The sequence below is a fragment of the Prinia subflava genome, chromosome 2 (genome assembly GCF_021018805.1).
Source record: "Prinia subflava isolate CZ2003 ecotype Zambia chromosome 2, Cam_Psub_1.2, whole genome shotgun sequence".
Taxonomy (NCBI): Eukaryota; Metazoa; Chordata; class Aves; order Passeriformes; family Cisticolidae; genus Prinia; species Prinia subflava.
In genome coordinates this window covers 113,079,645-113,100,452 of record NC_086248.1, presented here as the reverse complement: position 1 = coordinate 113,100,452, position 20,808 = coordinate 113,079,645, and the positions used below count along the sequence as shown (strand labels likewise).

The 20,808-nt window shown below is 49.7% G+C and overlaps 3 protein-coding genes across 6 annotated transcripts; 2 read left to right on the top strand and 1 right to left on the bottom strand.

Annotated features, from left to right (window-relative positions):
- The first annotated feature begins 113 nt into the window (after positions 1-113).
- GALM (galactose mutarotase) lies at positions 114-14,907 on the top strand. 3 transcript variants are annotated; one of them, XM_063391678.1, is made up of 8 exons: positions 114-440; positions 922-1,076; positions 3,748-3,954; positions 5,624-5,705; positions 6,618-6,759; positions 6,851-7,025; positions 7,474-7,585; positions 14,767-14,907. In XM_063391678.1, the coding sequence occupies exons 1-7, from the start codon at positions 245-247 to the stop codon at positions 7,549-7,551; spliced, it is 1,035 nt and encodes a 344-aa protein (XP_063247748.1). In that variant the 5' UTR covers positions 114-244; the 3' UTR covers positions 7,552-7,585; positions 14,767-14,907. The 3 variants fall into 3 exon arrangements, with proteins under 3 accessions (XP_063247748.1, XP_063247747.1, XP_063247749.1); XM_063391677.1 differs by lacking the exon at positions 14,767-14,907 and adding an exon at positions 10,708-11,131; XM_063391679.1 differs by lacking the exon at positions 14,767-14,907 and adding an exon at positions 9,231-11,131.
- Positions 10,432-17,065, bottom strand: LOC134547566 (serine/arginine-rich splicing factor 7-like). Its single transcript, XM_063391676.1, has 9 exons — positions 16,726-17,065; positions 16,214-16,394; positions 15,905-16,081; positions 14,943-15,017; positions 14,752-14,853; positions 14,324-14,377; positions 12,267-12,311; positions 11,653-11,688; positions 10,432-10,745 (listed from the first exon to the last, which is right to left on the bottom strand). The coding sequence occupies exons 1-9, from the start codon at positions 17,063-17,065 to the stop codon at positions 10,691-10,693; spliced, it is 1,065 nt and encodes a 354-aa protein (XP_063247746.1). The 3' UTR covers positions 10,432-10,690.
- GEMIN6 (gem nuclear organelle associated protein 6) lies at positions 16,941-20,498 on the top strand. Of its 2 annotated transcripts, none has more exons than XM_063391681.1 (3): positions 16,941-17,076; positions 17,549-17,694; positions 19,511-20,498. In XM_063391681.1, the coding sequence occupies exons 2-3, from the start codon at positions 17,567-17,569 to the stop codon at positions 19,902-19,904; spliced, it is 522 nt and encodes a 173-aa protein (XP_063247751.1). In that variant the 5' UTR covers positions 16,941-17,076; positions 17,549-17,566; the 3' UTR covers positions 19,905-20,498. The 2 variants fall into 2 exon arrangements, with proteins under 2 accessions (XP_063247751.1, XP_063247750.1); XM_063391680.1 differs by having other exon boundaries at positions 16,959-17,095.
- The last annotated feature ends 310 nt before the right edge of the window (positions 20,499-20,808 follow it).

The window sequence follows — 20,808 nt, the reverse complement described above, 5'->3', positions numbered from 1 at the left end:
ATCCTTCCCGCTGCCCCGGCCCCTCCCGGAGGCCGCTGCCCGTGGGTGGCAGCCCCGGGATGCCCGGCGCTCCGCTCGGCCGGGCACGGCGCGGCCCCGCCCCGCGCGGGAGCGGCCGAGGGTTGTTCTGGCCGCCCTTTGGAGCCGGGAGTGCTCCGCTCCCGCCGCCATTGCTCCTTCGTCCTGAGCGTCCTTCCTGGCAGGGCTGCGGCTCCCGGCGGACGTGCCCGGGTTTTAGGGAGCGATGACCACGGTGCGGAGAGAGGCGTTCGGGCGGATGCCCCCGGAGGAGGGAGGCGCAGAGGTGGAGAAGTTCGTCCTACAGTCGGACAGCGTGAGAGTGGAGATCCTGTCGTTTGGGTGCATCATCGCCACTCTGGAGACAAAAGACAGGGATGGGCAGTTTGCAGATGTTGTCCTAGGATTTGACACTTTAGAAGGTGGGTCTTAATATGTTTCTTTGGAAAAAAATAAAATTAAAAACCCCACAATCAGGCAGTTTAACCGGCACTTACTGGTTTATTGCCACACTTCGTGACCTGTCTGTAAGGCCCCCTCCCCCCAAATCGTGGGCTGAAGAGATACAGTTCCTGCGGCATCTCCTGGGCTCTGTGATGGATGAGGAACAGGGACACTGGTGGCAGCGTGCCACTCTTGGGGCAGCTCTGAGTCATTCCTGGACTGGCAGTGACAGAGGCCTTTTCTTCAAATCTGCAAAGGATACAAGATCCCATCAGGCTGCGTTAATCAAAGATGCGCACAACTAAAGAGCTGTGTGTCCCGTGAAACGCCGGGGCTGCAGTCCCTGTTCAGTCCTGGAGGGAAGCAGAGAGAGACCCCCCCTGAGCCCATCAGCACTCCTGGAGACCGCCCACGCCGCTGCAGGGGCTGTGTTTAACCGAGCGCTGTTTCTCTGGCCAGGTTACACGAGGAAACACCCGTTCTTTGGTGCCGTCGTGGGCCGTGTTGCCAACAGGATTGCCAACGGGAGGTTCAGCCTGGAGGGGAAGGAATACCAGCTCTTCCTCAACAACGGGCCCAACAGCCTGCACGGAGGAGCCAAGGGATTTGACAAGGTGAACATCCCAGTGTCCTGCCAGCATACAGCTGGGGGGCTGTGGCAAGAGGGTGTGATGGCTACACTCCTGAACCCTGTAGCATTTTCTGGTGGTAACTGAGTTGAATCAGCTCAGAAAGTGCTGTGAGTGCAGAAATGGGGAAGTGAGACAGTTCCTGCGAACTGCTGGGCTGGCTTGTCCTTGCCTGAGTTTGCAGGGCTCACTTATGTCATCCTTGGATGCCGAGCAGAGGGTTGTTGTGCACCCTCTGTGTGACTGCAGCCCTGAGCCTCATGAGCCCTGTTCTAACAGGTTCTTCTGGGCAAGGTGCTGCTTCTACAGAGCCTGGGTTGGGACACCCAGTGAGGAGCCAGCCTCAGGAGCAGTGGAGGCTCCCCAGGCACCAGCTGCACCACCCTGGAGCGTGCCATGGAGTTGTGCCAGTGCCCAAAGAAAGTTTCCTGGGGAAACTTTCCATGCAGACTCATTTCCACCTGCAGCTTCACGGCTGTTACCTGCCCATAGCTCCTCCCAGAGTCACAAGGACATGAGTCTGCAGAAACTTATCGTTGTTGCTCCCTTGTGACAGCACTCCCAAGTAAGGGGAGGGCAGGGTGGTGCTGCAGGTTGAGACATTGCTTTGCTCCCTGTGGTGCTCCTTTCATCCTGTGACAGCATCCACCAGGCTCTCGCTCTGACTCACAGCAGTGGGGGATTAGATCAGGCCTGCAAAATGCCCCAGGATCCAGGATCACTGTCTCTCCTTCCCAGCCCTCCCCTATGACCTCCTGAGATGAAACAACCTTTCCCTGGCCCCAGGGCACTCAGCTTTTTCTCTCTCCTCCCAAGAGCTGCTGCTCAAGCCAGGTATTTGTGGTACAGAGGTAAGAGCAGTGGAGGACCTCTTCTCTAGAAAGCCTTGCTGATAGCCCTGATTGCAGAGCAGGCTCAGAAGTCTCTGCTTTCCTGAAGCCTTGGGCTTTGTTGGATCAAGTGCATTTGTAACCAGCAAGTAGCATGTGAATGTGCTGGTGCAGCTGCTTTTGTGGGGTTAATGGGGGGTTTTTGTGGAAGGAATCCAGGCTGATGGGGAAAAAAGCCAGTGTGCATGAAAAAAAAAATCACAATGTGAACTGGCATCAGGTTGGGATGAAATGCTCCTCATCAGCCTTAGAAAAAAAGGAGTACTGGGGATGGCTTGGCTGTTGTACCCCCAAAGAGGACAGTTTGGTTGGTTTAAAGTTTTTTTATACACCCTGACACCTGTGAACTGGAGCTGAAAATGTGCATTTCTTTGTGACAGCACTTTCAGGCTGTCTTCTGCAGGCAGGGGATGGGACTTCTTCTGCTTCTCCACTTTGCATGCTGAAGGCTCTCCAGCTTGCTGGGGACAAGGCAGTGACATCTCCCAGCCAGAGCTTTGTGTCCTCTGTCCCACAGGGCACACTTGGGCACCTCTCCAAGACCCCCTCCAGCCAGGAAACTCTCACTGTTCGGAGACAGTGAGCCCTAGCTGGTCAGCCCTAACAAAACACACACAGTGGCATTTGGCTGTGATTATCTTGGTCATCTTCTGAGCTTTTCCTGATCTTGCAGACATCAGTGCTGTGGTCAGTGTGTGGTCTTATGAGAGCCGCTTGCAGCTGCACTTACAGGGCAGCAGTGTGTGACCCCACTGCTGGGGGACTTCAGAAAATAACTCTCTTATCTTAGAACAAACCAGTGATACCTGTGTGCTTCCTGGACTTTAATAGCTTTTTCTTCAAAGAGCTTAAAAAGAAACTCGTATTTTAAAAACCGCAGCATCCTTGCAGCCGTGGGAGCCGCAGTCAAACTGCAGGCTGTGCAGGAGGGCCTGCTCTGCAGCCAGGTGTGTTTGGCACCCTCAGGGTCTGTGTTTGGTGAAAATGCTGGCTTTGGACCATACCCCATGTTGGTGATCCCTGTGTAGGACACGAAAGGGATCAACTCAACGGTGTTATCTGACCCCTGTTCTAAATCTGTCCACTTATTAGACAGTAACTATTCCTTAGGGAAATGTGAAGCTCCAGAGAGCCTCTTGTTGCACATCCATCCTCAGTGTGAGGCCCATGGCCAGGGCCAAACAGGCTGTCTGGGCAGCTGTGTGCAGTGTGCTGGCTTGCTTTCCTTGCCAGCACGTTTGGCTCCAAGCAGAGCACTGGTGCTGGTCTCTGGCAGGGAGGGGAACCAGAGAGGTCCCAGCTCTCTGGATGTGTCTGACAGCACATCTGGTACCATTTAACCCCTGGGCAGGAGCTCCCAGTGTGTTTTTACACTGTCCTAGAAGCCAGTGCCTGGGTGGCAGCTTGTTGATGGTGTTACACATGAGAAGATCCATGGAAAGGGAGTTAAGTCCAGCTTCAGGGCAAAAATCAAACATGCAGACTCTCAGGCACAGCATAACACAGGCTGGAACATCAGACTCGCCCCATTGCCAAACTGCCTCGTTTGCTTGGCTGCTCAGTGGAAAGCTTGTTCCCTGCTGGTGGCCCTGGCTCACCAAGAGCAGGCTGGTGCTTGTGTTTTCTTTGGAAAGGTGATTGAGAAAGCCACTGTTTCAGTGCAGCATCCCTTGAATGCCTTCTGTGCCTGTTTTCAGCCCAGCCTGGGGCAGGAGGGAAGGGCACCGTGCTCCCATCCTGTCCCACTAACGCCGTGCTCCTTGCAGGTTCTCTGGAGCGCCCAGGTGCTCCCGAACGGCGTCCGCTTCTTCCGGCTCAGCCCCGACGGCGAGGAGGGCTACCCTGGTGACCTCAAAGTCTGGGTGACCTACACCCTTAGTGGCAGGGAGCTGGCCATCAACTACCAGGCCCAGACCAGCAAGACAACCCCCATCAGCCTGACAAACCACGCCTACTTCAACCTGGCAGGGCAGGTAAAGCGTGGGGAGGTGGGGATGCATCAGCCCCACGGGGATACGCTGCACAGGGGAAGGCAGCCTGGGCACCCGTGGGATGATCTTTGGGAGCAACGTGCTGCCCTGGGGACATAACACGGTGTTGGGGACACAGCAGTGAGGGTTGTCTCTGTGCATCGTGGGCTGCATGCAAGAGCAGGACTGAGTCACATGGACCTCACCTGAGGACACATCTCAGTGCTTCTAGAACAGAGGCATCCAGTTGAGAATGTTGACTCTCCTTTTGGGTGTAACTGGGCTGTTTTTGGTCTCTCCTGGTCTCTTGGGAAGATTATGGAGGAGGTGCAGAGCTGGCATGCCCTAGTGGTGGCCTGGCATTTCTTAGTTGTATTCTTTTGGTATTTCTGAGAGGGTGGTGCAGTTGAGATCAGGGCCTGGAGTGGTAGCACCAAAATTCCCAGGTCAAAATGGACAGAAGAAACATCATGGGAAGGGGATGTGAGATATCCAGGATTGCAGAATAGCAAGGTTGCAGCAGCAGGATGCAGAGGGCTCCCACACACCCATACAGGGTTTTGTCAACCACATGGACAGTGAATTGCAGCTGTGTTTTAATCCTCACAGTTTGTAACTGGGCTTGGAGGAAAAGGAGCCGAGAAATAAAGCGTTGCTGGGCAGAGCCGTAGGATAATACAGTGCAGTCACATTTGGATGTGAGACAAAGGCCCTTAAAAGTGTTTGTGAGAGACAGCCCAGCCCCTATGAGCAGGAACTGTATCAACAATTGATAGAGGGGAAGACTGATTCAGTGATCAGAATTCGTTTTTACTGAGATTTCCAAATGCTTATATACTATTCTAGGACAGCTAGTAATTTTTTACTACAATGATTAGGTTAAACATCATACAGACAAACTCATACATTTTACAACATACCTTGTTTGGAGAAGTTTGATTCAATCGTCTTTTCCTGTCAACAGACTTAATCCAATCTCCTGTAATCTTCAAAGTTCTGCTTGTTCTTGCCAAGACATCTTGCTTATCAAACCAGCTATGCTAATTAAGTCTGTAGTGCTCTCTGTCCTGTGTATCCCAGCAGAGCTGTGCCCTGAGAATGGCTGTGCAGTTATTGGTGCTCCCAGAGGTGTGGAAATACCAACACCTGCAGTGTGCAACCCAGGCATGTTCCAGAGGAACACGAGACCTTCGGGCACCAAATTGCTGCTCAGAGTAGGCAGTGACCTGAAGGCTCAGCTTTGAGCCTGCTCCCCTTGCAGTGTTCCTGAGGCTGTGGCGGAGGAGCACAGCCCTGCAGTGATGCAGATGAGACAGAGGATGGGCTGTGTTTCCCGGTGCTCGCTTCCTTCCCCTTCTCCCTGCTGCTGTGTGCTCAGCGTCCAGCATGGCTTGGCTAGTCAGTCTGCAAGGTGGTAGTGCTCTGTGAGGTACAAGTACAGATTGATGGGCTCATCCCTGTGGGATTTACAGCTGCTAGAGCCCATGGAGGTTTTTACAGGTGCCAGTACCTTTGTGCCCAAGGTCAAGGGGGAATGAGGACCGGGAGGTGCTCCAGGCACTACCAGATCAGTGGGGCACCGCTGACAGTGGACTGTCACTGCACAACTGTGCTTAGGGCTGCTTGAGCAGTGGCTGCAACAGGAATGCCAGCATTTCCCACCCTCCTGCAGGGCTCCCGGGATGTCTATGACCACGAGATCTCCATCGAAGCAGATTCCTACCTGCCTGTGGATGACACCAAGATCCCTACCGGTGGGTGTGCAGTGCTCGTGGCACCACGTGGAAGGGATCTTTCTGAGCAGTGTTGGTGGGTGTGGGCAGCAGCACTGCCTGGCAAGGGGGACACACCAGCACCCAGGGGACCCCAGGCACAGCAGGGCCCTCACCTTTGGGCTCAGTCCCAGTGCACCTGGGCAGGGTGGGCAGAACCAGGTGCTGGTAACCTAGGCCATCGCCAGCCCAGGGAACAGGCAGGAGCAGCAGGAACGGGGCCATGGGATGTGAGGCTATTATGTGGGTCCATCCAGGAGACAAGCTCCCTGTGGCACCTGGAGGAGTGGATTCTCTGGTGCAGGTGGCTTCTGCTCAGCTTGGTGTGCCATGCTTGTGCACAAAGAGGGAAGAGCTTAAGGCCATACCCAACCCAGTGCCCTGCTTCTCCCTGCTGCTTTCACCATGGAGCTGTTTCACATCTTAGCTGTGGCCAGCTTGCTACCCCTGCCTTTTGCACTTCCTTCTTGTGTGGGTAGCCTTAATCCCGGGGTGAAGATAGGATTTGTGCAACTGTTAGAGTCAGACCCTTTGTGTGCAATGCCTGCTGTATTTTATTTCGGTTTCATTTTGTGTTTATTCTGCCCTCCATGCAAAACCCCTCACCTTTGGTTGGGGTGACTGTTTTGTGTTTAGTATGTCCTGGGGTTGTTTGTGCTGCTTTATCACAGGACACTGTATGCCCACAGCAGTCTTAACAAGGACAAGAGAGAAAACACTGGGTTTGTACACATACAGACTTTGTGTGTTTTCTTGCTCCTTGTGTGTGCTTTGTCCCTGCTGAGAGCAGCAGTGTCCCCAGGGGCTGCCAGCTGTGCTGTGTGTCCCAGCCCAAGCCCCGTGGGTTTGCTGGCCTGTGGGTGAGTGGCTGAGCGTGCTGTTCTCCTCGCTCAGGGGAGGTGGCTGCTGTGCAGGGCACTGGATTCGATCTCCGGCAGCCTGTGGAGCTGGGCAAGCATTTGCAGAAGTTTCACCTGGATGGCTTCGACCACAACTTCTGCCTGCATCAGGGGCAGGATCGACGCCTTGTGGCCAGGTAGGCTGGGACCTTGCAGGAGTCCCCGCCCCTGGAGCCGCGGGTGCCCGTTCAGCCCATCCCACATCATCCTCCGCTGGCGTCTCCGCAGGGTTTTCCATCCGCCCACCGGCAGGACCATGGAGGTTCACACCACCCAACCCGGCCTCCAGTTCTACACCGGGAACAACCTGGATGGCTCCCTGAAGGGCAAAGGTGCTGCCACGTACCCTAAGCACTCGGCTTTCTGCCTGGAAACCCAGAACTGGCCCGATGCTGTTAACAAGGTGAGCTGTCATTCCCCTGCCCCTCAGCTCCTGTGGCAGGGGACATACCCCAGCACCCCCCATGTCTCTGGGGCAATAAATGTATCAAGGGGACGCTGCAGACACCAGAAGTGAGGCAGCACAGGTCACAGTGGCTTTAGGCAGGGGTCAGTCAGTGCAGCAGGGGCTGGCCCTGTGCAGCCCAGCTTCCCAAAGGTGTGGGGTCTAGAGCAGATGGCCCTGCTGGGGGCTTGCCACATCCTCTTAAATCTGAGTCATCCCTCACGGCCTGATTCAAGCAGCGGTAGGATCACCCACTCAGCCCCCTGGCAGGTGGTGGGTGGTTACACACTGCTGCTGGAAATGGCTGGGGGAGCTGTGGGAATATGCCTGGGGAAGAACAAAGGGGTGCAGCTTTCTGGTCCCAGGGGATGTGCTCAGTCACTGATGTGCTGCTGCCTCTCCCCAGCCTCACTTCCCCAATGTCCTGCTTCATCCGGGTGAGGAATACAACCACACCACGTGGCTCGTGTTCAACACGGCTTGAGGAGAAGGGCTGCCCACTCCCACCACTGAGAGGGGTAAGTGCCTCCAGCAGCTGAGCCAGAAATCCTGCCCAGTGCCAAACGGAGCTTTCCAACTACTCCACGTGATGCATCCATCTGGGAGCCTTTTCTCTCCTCTGTGGTTTTCTCCTGTGGTTTCTGCTGGCTTTGACTCCTGTCACCAGCTCTGTTGCTGTCTGGTCTGTGCAAAGCTCTCACACTCTCTCCAGCCTCTCACCCTGGGCACTGGGTTTTGTTTTGGAGTAAAAATGCCAGGGGTATGGCATGTCACAGCTCCAAACACAGACGGGAAATATCTGGTAATACACATGTGGAACATGTGGGAAGGCTGATGCCTGTATGCTTGTTTGTTACATCTGCTATTTCCATCAAAGTGCTCTCTCTAAGCGGTGTGCAGTGCTCATGAAGGATGGCTTTAAGGAGTGTGTTGGGATTATCCCAGCTGGCTGCCCAGGATCCTCTGGTTAAACTCCAATGCTCTGCCTTGCTGAAGTGAAGTGGGCACACGCATTTAGTCTTGAATATACAACTGCAGGAGAAACCCCATCATCTGTGTTTCCACATGAAATCTCCAAAACCCTGTGTCAGGGAACCCTCTGATGAGAACCTCCATGTTTCTGAGGCTTCAGGAAAATTGGCACAAGCCAGGGGATGACAGCACCAGCATTTAGGGAGCTGATGGCCTACTCCCAAGGGGAACAGGTAGACAGTCCTTGTGCCTGGCACTTCAGCCTGAGCCCCACCTTCTCCTGGCATGCTGCTGCACCCACAGCCTGCAGCACTTCACCACGCTTCCTCAGCTGCAGAGAGGCAGGAATGCCCTTGTCCCCAGGGGAAGTGCCTGGCCATTGGGGTTGCAAATGTGGCAGACCTGTCACAGTCAGTTCTGCCACCCTGACGTGGAAAGAAGCGCCCTGCTACTCTCTGGGCATGCACAGTAGTGGTCATAGTGTCCGTGGGGGCTGGTACCCCTGGAAAACAAAGCCACCAACAGGGAACACCAGGTTGCAAACCCCATTTCCCCCGTAAGAGTGGGGTTTGCCACCCCAGAGACACCTTCCTTGCCCCCCAGCCACAGCCAGCCCGTGTGGGGTGTGCACACCACGCCCAGAGGCACAGCACACCAGCCACACAACACCCCCTTGTGTCTGGGGATCTTTTCCAGCTGCTCACAAACTCTGTATGGAATTTGTGGTGAAATCCTACCAAACTCAGCACAGCTGCACAGATGCCACCTTTGTCACTGCACAGATGTCACCCTCTGCACCTTACAAGTGCTGGCTGTCCTGCAGAGTAGCTGCCTGCACCAGCACAGCCCTGCTCCCGGCTCAGGGTCTCACATCTGGCTTTACAGGAAGCCCAGCCCCCCTCGAGAAACCCTGGGCTCTTCTGCTCAGTCTTCCAGTGTCTCTGGGTACTGAAAAACAGGTACTAGTAGAGCTGTCGTGTCAGTCTGCAGGTTTATTGTGGAGCAGTTTTGCCTTGAGAGTACAGAAAGGAAAAGGTGATGAAATTCCAGAGCAGTGGCATCCGTGTGCCTCTCACCAGGTACACAATGCACAAGCAGTAAAACATTCCAAACATGTATCACAGGCTTCAGGCATTGGCTGAATCACTGCAGGGTTACATTTGTGACAGCCCTGCCCTGCCTCTGTGGCAGGGTGAGTGTGGCCAGAATCCACGTGGAACACCAATGGCCACGGTGAGCCCCAGCGAGGATCCAGGCACAGCGAGGACCAGGCACCAAGGCCAGAGGATGCTGCAGCAGAAGAGCCCCTTCAGCATCTGGACTGTTGACTCATCCACTGGAAAAGCTCCATGCAGTCATTATGAACAGGAAATCTGTTTCTTGAAAGCCACGCATTACCCCAGGTGTAACAAAGTTCATCTTGGAACTCTATTCAAGCTGTTCTGCTATGGTTTACACAGTGAACTGCCATGCCAGATTTCACTGGAAGGCCAAACAGGCCTGGCCTTCCATTTCAGTACTTGCTTGCTGCTGAAACTGGCCTTTATTTCTGCTAGACAGCCAATCCCATCAAAAAGAAAAGATGCTTTTCTTCCTTCTGCCTACCAGTTTTTTGTTCAGTCCAGCATTGTTGCCAGTCCCTTGCTGTGATCTGTGTTGAAGTGCTTTATCATGCAATCCCTTCATACAGAATGAGGACAGTCTGACACACCTATACACAAATAATGACTGCTGCAGGTTGTGTATTTGCTGTAAGAAGTTGGCATCATTCAACAAAATCATCTCCAGGGTATGGGCTGCTTCACAACCATACCAATTTCTGTGACACAGGTTAGAACTCCTGAGGGCACCTGAGAATCTTTGATTTTAAGGATGTTCCCCCAAAGAAGGAAAACACATCTTCAGATATTTTAGAAAGTTTTCTTTGTATCAATAGCCTAAGGAACTAAAAAATGCAACAAGTAGCAATTGTCAAGTTATTAATGATACCTGTTACCTTTAGAGGTTTCTGCAGGTGTTACTTGCTTCGAAGATGTGTTTTGGAGGAAAGTTTATCCTTAGATTTTTGGGGCATCTGGTATCAACAGTTAAACACCAGAGAATGAGCTTTGCAGAATAAGCAGATCAGCCAGAAAAATGAATGCCCACTAAATATCAAGGGATGAAAAGGGCATCTGCAAATTTTTATCCATCTGCAGACAGAGATGGATTTTAAATTCCATTTCAAGGAGAGCAGGAACTGATCCTTTCACCAAAGACCATTCAACAGTAGATGAGAAGACACCAGCTGGGATTAGTGAATCCCATTTTAGAAATTTTTCATCCACGGCACATGGCACACAGCTAAAATTACCCAAACGTTGACAGAAGCAGCAGGGTTACTACAGAGAAGTTTTAGTTAAAAATACACATTTTATTTCAATGTGCCAATAAAAAAGTCCCACATTTTCGTATCACAGGAAGTTAATTCATACAATAAAAAGAGACCTGTGCTAGTCTATTGGTGTGACTAACTCAGAAGACCCAGATCATGCCAAATTTTAGTTGATATACTCTTCTATCTACATTCTTACATTTACAAAGACACCACAAAATCCCTTATAATAATGTAAGCAAAATAACTTTCTTCCTAAAAGATTAACTTCATAACTTTAATCCATTCTTTCAGGACTTGCACTTCGTTGAGGGCTTCCTGATGGTGAACGGCTGAAAGGAAAAGAATCCACAATTAACATTTCAGTAGTTGCTCAGGAATCACAAGTACAGAAAAAAGCAACAGGAGGATACCCAGATTCTGGCTCCCCTTAAGCACTCTTTTCTAATATAATAACTCATCACTATTGACAAAAGTTAACAGGTTGACGATCTGGAAAGAAAATTTTTTTCTTTACTGTTATTTTTAAAAGGAGATCACTGTAAGGCCAGCTAAAGGGTATTACTTATAGTGACCTCCAAAGGGGAAAGATACTTCTTCACTGCTCTGATACAGCAGCTTGTCAAAACCTGCTGTCAAAATCATGGTGATCACTCAGCATTTACGAGCACTTATTCATGCCCTTGTGATTTCTTGACATTGAAGTTATAAAAATGAACTATTAAAGAATTCTAATTAGGGAAAAAATGCTGCTGATTCTGTCACTAGACATATTCTAACATTACTCTGTGCATACACAGAGAGAGAGAAAACTACTTACTGGGAAAGAAAAAAATAATCTAACAGCAGTGAACGTAACAGGCTTGATTTTCTATTCCTGACTGCTGCGCCAGGTTTCTTCACTCTACCTCCCCAATGTCAACACAGCCTTTAATGAGACTGAAAGCTGATTCCCTGCATTTATTCCATGCTTTAAGCTCATCAGTCTCTGTGCAATAAAACTGTCAGTGAACCAAAAAGAACAGGGGAGCAGACAAAGACAAGACACTGCTACATAACCCTGAGGATTTATCACCACATATAGAAGGCCACAACATTATTGCTGTGAAACAGATCTCAGCAGAATACCTCAGCACTACTTTGCTACAAGCAGCAGTGAAACTCCTCAGCAGAGACCAGTGCAGATACTGAAATGCCAGCTCTACAGAGTCTGTGCTAGTACTAGGGAGAGCCACGTACCTTCTCTTTGGAGACGGTGAGCGGGACTTCGACCGGCTGCCAAAACACAACAGCACCATTGCAGCTTTAATGTCAAATGCAACTCTCATGTTTAAAAACCCCAACCTATCAGGAAGCTAATTACAGGAATCTAGCCAGAAGGTCTTCCCAATGGGAGCTTTCAGATCAGCTTTTACTCTGACAGGGATTCTCCATTCATTTAGTGTGGAGATGCATTTAAAGCAACTTTGTCTTCAGCAGACAAACAGAAAAACAAAGGGTGCTACTAAGGTGAGGCTTTGAGAAAAGCAACACCACCAGACTGCTGTTTAATGGAAAGCATTAACAAAGGTCAGGCTCTTTATCTGAGGGACAGAAAAATTTAACAGAACTGAGCACAGAGGCACAAGAAATTAGTACTGTGTTGGAAACTACAAAGAGTTAATGAAAACTGAGAAACAGGCAAGGAACACATTCCAAAGAGCTGCAGAGGAAATGCTGTAATTTCTGTTGTATCAGAACGAGATTAGCTGGGGACCCGGGTTTGGGGGATATTCTTCTGAAGGACCAGGCTCTGTTAATCATGCAAACCTAAATTTGAGATGCCACTGCAGGCTCTGTGTGTGCGTGCTCACCTCTTAGCCGGTGAGCCAGACTTTGATCTGCCATGAGACCTCGACCTGCAAGAAAAAACACAGCTCAGCAGGGAAACTGAGAGCATGCAGGCTCCCACGTTTGGGACAGCAGGACTCACACTCATGCTGAATACACAGAATCCTGCAAGTCTCCAGGGTTTTGCCTGTTATGTTTCCAAAGAAGTCTTTCTACATGCATGCTGCACATGTTGCTCTGTACTTTGGTCCCTAGCGGATGACCAGTGTTTGCTGATGATGCAGGTGGCAGGAACACAGGAACAACCCAAATCCTGAGCAATATTTTCACAGAGCTAATCCAAAGCCATGCTCTAAACTTGCAGGTTTCATTAGACTGGAGCAACATCTGCCACTGCAGTTGCAGAGAGCTCATTCCTACAAGTACCTTCTCTGTGAAGTTCATCTTATATATCCACTTGCTTCAAGTATTTTTTTTTTTACCATTTGAACTTAAGCCTTATGGAAGAAATGTGGAAAAGGTCCACCTTTGAGACTGCTGCACCACAGGAACACTATACTGCCTGAAAGCCTCACTGAAATTTTGAGGTTCCCCCAAGGAAGTGCTCTACAGTCCACATCCAAGGCTTTCCAGAACAATTTCTAGATGTGTGTCGTGACACTGTCAAACCAGCAAATGTCGCGTGCTCAGTTAGTCTGTCTCCCTGCTGAACCCAGAGCCTGTCCCTGGGTGCAGTGCATTCCTTGGAGTCTTCTGTAAAGAAATAATCTTTCAATCACATAAGCACAGTTCTTTTGCCACTTCTGTCTAGTTGTACATCTGTAGCTTCCTATATCTCAGTCATTTAATCCCTACTTACAATGGAAAGTGTCACACAGTAGACTAGAAATGTCACTACAAGTATCCTTTACCCTGCAGAAAACCAGCCTGGTACCAAAAAGAGAAAACAGTGGTGGTAAAATCAAGATGTTTTCCTCTCTAGGAGTTTGCTGACTGTAGCTGTTTCCTGCTTGTCAGTGACAATGAACAGCGATAAGCTATGATAAGTCATGTTGGAACAGCCAGTACCGAGATTCAACATGGTTTAGCCATAGGTGTACCCAGTCAGAGAAAGGCACCGCTCTACTGCCTTGGGCAACCTTCTCTCTTTACCAGCTTCTGGACCATTTGTGTAAGTTTCTGCTCTTAATTAAACCATCCGGTCTTCATCTCTCCTTTCCCTTAAACTCCCATTGTTGCTTGCTGTCCATCCTCAGAAAATGCCACCTTCAGCTGTGGGCTTTTCTACCTGCTCCCTTTAGCTGAAGCTATCCTGGATCGTCCTGTGTTTCCTCATGGCTGACTGTTTCAAACACGTTTCAAATGTGTTCTTTGTTTCAAAGAGCAGCCTTAAAACCAGCATGGGGACAGGCTGGGCCATAGGCAATTCCATATCCAGAGCAGAATTCCCATTTACTCTTGCTCAGGCTGCACGCACTTACTATCAAGGAAAATTTAAGGGACTTTAACAAATAGCCTCTTGTGCTCCTTTAAAATCTCTTACTCTTGTGACATGTTTATTGGTACAAAATAATTCTCACAGCTGTTTACCTCACGTTAAAATCAGCTCCTGCAGCCTGACGCTGATATTCAACAGAGCTGGAATTGCAGCTGTAACACTCAGAACGCCAGCAAGCCCTTCAAGACTTGTCTGGCTGCAGACCAAATAAAGACTGTTAATAAAGCATTAACAGACCACTGGAAGGGCATCCTGCTTCCTCTGAAAAATAATGGGAAGAATCCACAATCTTGTGTGTGCTACACAAAGAAAAAAGAAACTTTTGAGTTTCATTCTACATTTGTTAGCTGTTAATGCAACCTGATCAAACCAGTATTTGTGATGACTATGGGGACCTAGATGTTAGTGGTATGCAAAAGAATAAAAAGAGGAAGAACAATCTTCTACACTGCTTTTTAAAACTACAGACCCCCAAGTTAGTGGAGGAAAACCGCATCTTTTCCTGGAAGAAACCCTTAACAGCTGCTAGAGAGCCTAATGACACTTTTCAGCAACTTTTACCAACTATCTACAGTCACATACCTGCTTCGGGGCCATGTAACAGATCTGGATCTAGATCTGGATCTTGATCTAGACCTGAAATTAAAAAATTGAGATAAATTAAAAAGAAGTAAGCTCAAGCATAAGTGATGACAATTACAGCACTGTATAAATTCATGTCTATGTGAGAACTTAGATGACCTACAATATCATAGCCCTACATGATCAGTAGACATTTCAGACAAAGAAATTCAATCATGAGAGATGCCACTGTGTCAAGGTGAGGTCTCAAACTCATCAGCATGCCTGTGAATTTAACTACGATGATCAGAAACTTTTTAAAGCATGCTAACTTCTGGGGGGCAGCATCTTTTGAAATCTGCTATCCAATACCATTTGGAATCTAATTAAAAGGAGAAAACACCAACAACAGTAAACTGCACAGCCTATTAAAAATTAGCACTAATTACCTCGATCTCTTCAAGGAAGCCGACCGGGACCGGCGAGGAGACACGGACCTAGACCTACGAGGAGACACGGACCTGGACCTGCGATAGGAAGCTGACCTGGACCTGCAAAGACAGCAATTGCAAGAGGGGCTCAAGTAGAGCTTTTCCTGGGAAAAGAAGGCGACAAGAATAAAGGACAAACCCAAACACACCTCCTACCACGGCTGCGACTGCGTGACCGCGAGTACCTCCTTCCTCGGGACCTCGAGCGCGATCTGGACCGGGACCTGGGGTTAGGTTAGAAACAACAGGTATCAGCACACAGCTGCAGCAGCCAGCGCGTCTGAGGCCCTGCTGAAGTCAAAACTTTTTTCAGACAACTAAAGAACTAGCATCTGTCAGTTGGAAAAATGTCTGGGCCTACTTGTCTTGAGCATTTTTACTACCTAGAAAAATGTTAAAGCTGAATTACATTGCAGAATTACATTAGAATAGAAAACACTGTAATGCGTATTTAAAATAAACCTTGCAAGTTTGCAGGTCGACCCTCTTTGGCCCAAGGTCTAGCAGATCTAGACGATCTAGAAGTATCTATAGGCGAGCGCTGCATCTAGGTAGGAGTTCTCTTCAATCTAACGACGATCAAACTGACAGCCCAATGAGCCAGGGTGAGGCTTGATTGACGCAAGAAGATTTTTCTAGGTGGGAATGTGGTCAATCTGGTGTTCCTCTTTCTAAACCGGAGGGGGGCCCCAATTGAAAGCCAAATTTACTGTTACGGCGGTCACCGTCTCAAATTTTCTGCCCTTAAAGAATAAGGTGAAGCTACGTGTAGATGGCTCGAGGGGATCTGGCCTCTTATGCTGATCACCTCAAGGTCTAGGAGGATCTTAAGTGTCGGATTTGCAAGGCGCCTCAGCATGAAATCTTAAGGCTCGTGACATTCTGAATCAAGGCGACTGACTCAAACGAAGAAACCTGAAAGGTTTTGACCAGGTTGATTATTAAGATATTAACATTTGATAGAAATAGCAACAAATTGTAATATACACCTATACATTTATTCTAGCGTTACAGTTTAAAGAAAACCGGTGTAACATTGTGTTCTTTGCTAACAAGAACTACACAACAGGCAGCTGGCGAAGCACCGCGGCCGCCCCGGCCCCGCACGTACCTGCTCCTCCTTCGGCGGCTATAGCGGTGGCAGTCATAGGCATAGTGGCCTTTCTCACCGCACTCGTAGCATCTGTCGTTGGGGTCGAAGGGGCGCCGGGCGGGGGGCCGGTCGTAGCGGGAGCGCCGCGGCATCCCCGTGGATACTTCCACTCTCACCCTGGAGCCGCAGATCACCCTGCAACGAGTCCGCCAAGGCTCTGGGTTAAACCCTGCACGCTATGACAGAACCACAACAGCACAGGGACCGGAGAGAGAAACCCCGATTGTCCCTCAGGAGCCTCGGCAGACACGAGAAATGTACACGTACTTCCCGTCAAGTCCACGGACAGCATCTTCAGCATCCCGGGGGTCTTCGAACTCCACGAAGGCGAACCCCGGCGGGTTCCTGGCGATCCACACGGTTCTCAGCGGTCCGTAGTAGCTGAAGGCTCTCTCCAGCTCGCCTTTGCCGGCGCCCGTGCCCAGGTTGCCCACGTACACCTTGGTCTCTGCGGGAGCGGACCGGGGCTCAGCGCGGGCCCGGCGGCAGCCGCGGGCTCAGCCCCCGCCCCGCCTCCCCCGCCCGCCGCCATCTTGTCCGCGCGGCCGCTTCCCGCCTTCCCCGCGAGCGCCGCGCGCCCGGCCGCGCGTCCTCCCCCACGGCCGCTGACGCAAAATGGCGGCGGCGACAACGGCGGCGGCGGCCGCACCGCCTTCCTGCCCTCTCCAGCGGCGCCCGCCGGCCGCCCGGCCCCCCGCGGTAATCGCCTCTCTCCCAGACCCGTCTCCCCTTCCCGCCCGCGCAGCCGCCCGCCGCGCGCGGCCCCCGGGAGCTCTCACCGCCTCCATAGCGGCCGTAACGCGACATCCCGACGGCTCCGCCGCCCGCGCGCACGCGCCGCCGCACGCGCCTGCCCCCTGGGCTGCTCCCCCGCCTCCCCCGCGCCGCCGGAGGCGCGCATGCGCGCGGGGCGGGCCCCTGAGCGGGAACCGGGCCGGAATAGGAATTGCGGGAGTGAGTGCGGACGGGAGAGCCTGTCCCTGAGGGAGCCAGCCCCTGAGAGAGCCAGCTCCCAGTGCTGCTGCTGGTGCTGCGGGTGGTCACCGGCCCGATGGAAGTGAAGCCAGCAGGGCCTTTCTGTCCCGGAGTCTCCTGAGCGGGAGCAACCCTCGGACGCATCCAATACTGAGGTGATATCTCCGTTAGCTGGTGCGTAGCCGCTTCTGGAGTGTAGGCCAGTGCTTGTTCCTAGAGTGGAAATGATTAGTTTTGCTCTCCCTGCTTTCTAATGAGCTGTGACTGAAAGAAAGCAGTAGCTGAATGCAGTGGCACAAGCCATTCGTACACAATCCCTGTAGTATTCGAGAGGCTGAATTGAGACTCCCAAAAAGAAAGGAAAAAAAAAAAGGAACTTGCCCCTTTAAGCCCGCAAAATCTATCTCATTTAATACCCTTTCTATTTTTTTGTTAGCACTCACAAAACGATTGCATGCTCACTTTCACAAATTACTGACAAACCACCGAGTTTATGACTTGTTTGTTTCATCCATGGGAAAAAAAAGGCAAATTTTGCTTAAGGCAAATCTTTACACGGAGGCAAACCCAGTTCTGACATGAAGAGCCAAGCAAAAAGATTGACTGATTGTTCTGGTTGTTTTCTAGGTCCTGGATGTAGGAAATATGAATGACTGGCAGAGAAAAAGCCCTCTAGACTGGGAAACATATGTGAACAAATTGGTGAAAGTTGTTGCAGTTGAGAAACATGAATATGAAGGATGGGTTTTAACAGTTGACCCAGTTTCTGCCACGTAAGTACCAAAGCTTTTATTTCTGTAAAACTAATAAAAAGCAAGATTTTTAGGAGGAGAAAAGATTCCAAGGCTGAAGCAAACTTATTTGGAGCAAAATGCCATATTATCTTGTTAAGCTGCAGCTTCCTTATCTTCTGGTTTCTACTTCCCTGTGCACCTCGTCTCTGGCTGAGCATGGGAAACGAAATTAAAGTCCTTGATTTAGAATAAGCATTGCTTAGCAACAACCAAAATATCAGTGTGCTAGGAACGTTATTCTCACTGTAAATTCAATTTCTCTCCCTCAGCACTGTGCCAGCTTCTAGGAAAATTGCTAAGAAAAACACAAGCTGAATGCATGTGGCCAAGGTGAAGGTTCACAGCTTGCAGCCAAGGCTTTAGCAAACCCAGCTACTCATGCTGAGCAAGTAAAGCTAAGTGAACAACATATTAAATCACACAGTATTTTACTTATTTATTATACTTACTCTTATTTAAAATCTACATATTAAATGATACTATTCCCTCTCAGCAATCCATGTGTTAAGGATTGCTTTTAACGATGTACCAAATCCTGCTTTACAAAGAGTGCAGGGGTGTTTTCAGTGTTTTAGGTGTTGAAATCCTTAGCCTTTGCCCAGAGTTCTTGCATTGATGCCTGGCTTTCCACTCTAGCCAGACACCCAAGAAGGTGTAGAGGCTTCTTTGCAGAGCAAGCAGGGAAAATCAGGGGCACTGGACATGAAGTGGTACCACACATCTCTGGTAGCCCAAGTGAATAACTTGAGAACAGGGTTTGAAAGGCAGAGTGCTCCAGGGAATGGGTAGAAATTTGTCTCCTTGCTGCCAGAGCTCTTTCATACCTTATTGGATGTGGGCTTGTTCCAAAAGAACACAGGATGGAGGCTGAAAACTAAAACATTCAGCTTCTGATGTATTTCAGAAGAATTGGTTGTGCTTCAGCTCTGGAGTAGCTCCAATGATCTCCTGAAGTTTCTCACCATTTAGAAAGGTGCAGCTGTGAGTGATTCTGGTGATGGTCCAGGCTGAAATCAAGGCATATCTCCCTGGACACATCCCAAAAAGTCATTACTTCCTCTAATGGTGGCAGCAATAGGCTAGTGAAGTGCTGGCATCGAGTTCTGGAATTTTGCTTCCCACAAGAGGAAGAAAATGGTTTCTGATGCCTTTTGTTGATATATGAGGGAGAGATCCTAGACATATAACCAGCTGCCTACCCACTTGCATTGTAGGACTTCTGGGATGCAAGTGCCCTTGGGAAAAGACCAGGCTTCTACAGTGTGAGCCTGAGCCTTCTGTAGTGTTATATTTTAATTTCACAAACTGGCAACAGTCATTAATTTAAAAAACCCTCTTTTGGCAATGTTTAATAAATATTACTAATTTTTCATTAAAAAGTTCTGGTGTTGTTAGCTGCCTTCAGCATTCAAAGTGCTGCATGTGTGAAGGTATCACTGTTTCTGAATGTTGAAATGTTTTAGGTTCTTCAGCACACAAGGGAAAGCTGCACAAAAATATTTACGTTTCCAGACCTGACTTTATTTTTTCAAAGCAAAGTGTACATTAATGTTCTTCATAGTGTCTAGAGTAGTTTCAAATTCATGGCCAGCAATTGCCTGCAGAGCCCGACATTTTTAGTACTTTAGGGATATAGCAGCATTCTTTTCAAAGGAAAAGGCTGAAAGCGTGCTGGATATTGCCTATAAACGTGGGTTAGGCTGATGCTAATGAGCTCTTATCTCCAGAACCTTGGAGGCTGCTTCTCAGCCTTCAGTTAAGAACAGGAACTTACACAATCGTCTTTCCTTGACAGCATTGTCCTGGCAACGTTCCCAGAGAACGAGAAAGGGTCCCTATCGTTCGTCATGGGCCACGCCGTCCAAAAGGTGGAAATCCTGCGGGAAGGGGACAGTGACATGGAGCAGCGCCTCGCTCGCATCCTCGCACCCGAGGAAAGCCCCGCCTACAGCCCGGAGGAGCTGGAGGAGAGAAAGAAGGCCTTGAAGACGTGGCTGGAGACGAACCACATCCCTGTGGGCGAGCAGGGCGAGCAGGGCAGGACGCTGAGCGTGGCGGGGGTGCTGACCATCGAGCCCCCGTACGGCCCCGAGCAGTGCAGCAGCGCCAACGAGATCATCCTGGCCCGCGTGCAGGGCCTGCTGCAGGGCTACCTCACCAGCAGCGGCCCTGCCCAGGAAACCTCTTGATTCTAGGAGCTCTCCTGGGCCTCAGCATTCACTGTTTGCAGAAATGCTGCGTTGGGGTACCTCTGTCCTGATTTTTAGTGCAGCAGTGCCATCGAGGCCATCCTGGCCCTTGTGCAGGGCTGCCTCACCAACAGGGGCCCTGCCCAGGAAACCTCTCGTCTCTGGAACTCTCCTGCTTTAGGAGCTCTCCTGGGCATCAATATTCCCTGTTTGCAGAAATGTTTTGGGTACTTCTGTCCTGATTTTTTTGTATGCAAAGGAAGGGATAAAACAAGAAGTATAAACTCAAAGCACAGGTGTTTTTTCATGTGCTGTTTTTATTACAAGCAAGCTGTTGGACAGTGCTGATGTATTAAACTGATTTATCAGTTTAACTTGTCAGTTTAGAATTTTTTTAACAGTATTGTAAAAGATGGTATATATAACACATTTAAACTGTTTTCCCTTTAAAACTAGTTTACTTATCTAGTGCTGAAGGCATGTTTATTTGAACAGCTTACCAGATTCTTCTTTTTTTATTATTATTATTTTTAGAAGGAAAATTATGACACCTGGACATCCCAAACCAAATTTAAAAAGATGTTCAGAAAGCTGTTTTGTGGTGTTGTTTTGTGGCTCACTGGTTGGTTGGTTGTTTTTCCCACTACTGTTCTCCTGGTTTAGGACATAAATTACAATATACGTCGCAGTTTGTAAAATTTCTAGGGAAGGGTAGCAGGCAAACAGCAGGTTTTAAAACCATTACCTATCTATATTTGTTATTTTAGAGCAGCAGTGCTTGGAAAACCAGCGTTCCATAAAAGGAAAATTTGTTGCAATTCATTATGTTTGTTTCTTAATGCTCTGTTTCTAGCTTATGCAACACACAATGCAGGAATCATTATGTGATTATTCCTGAGATTAT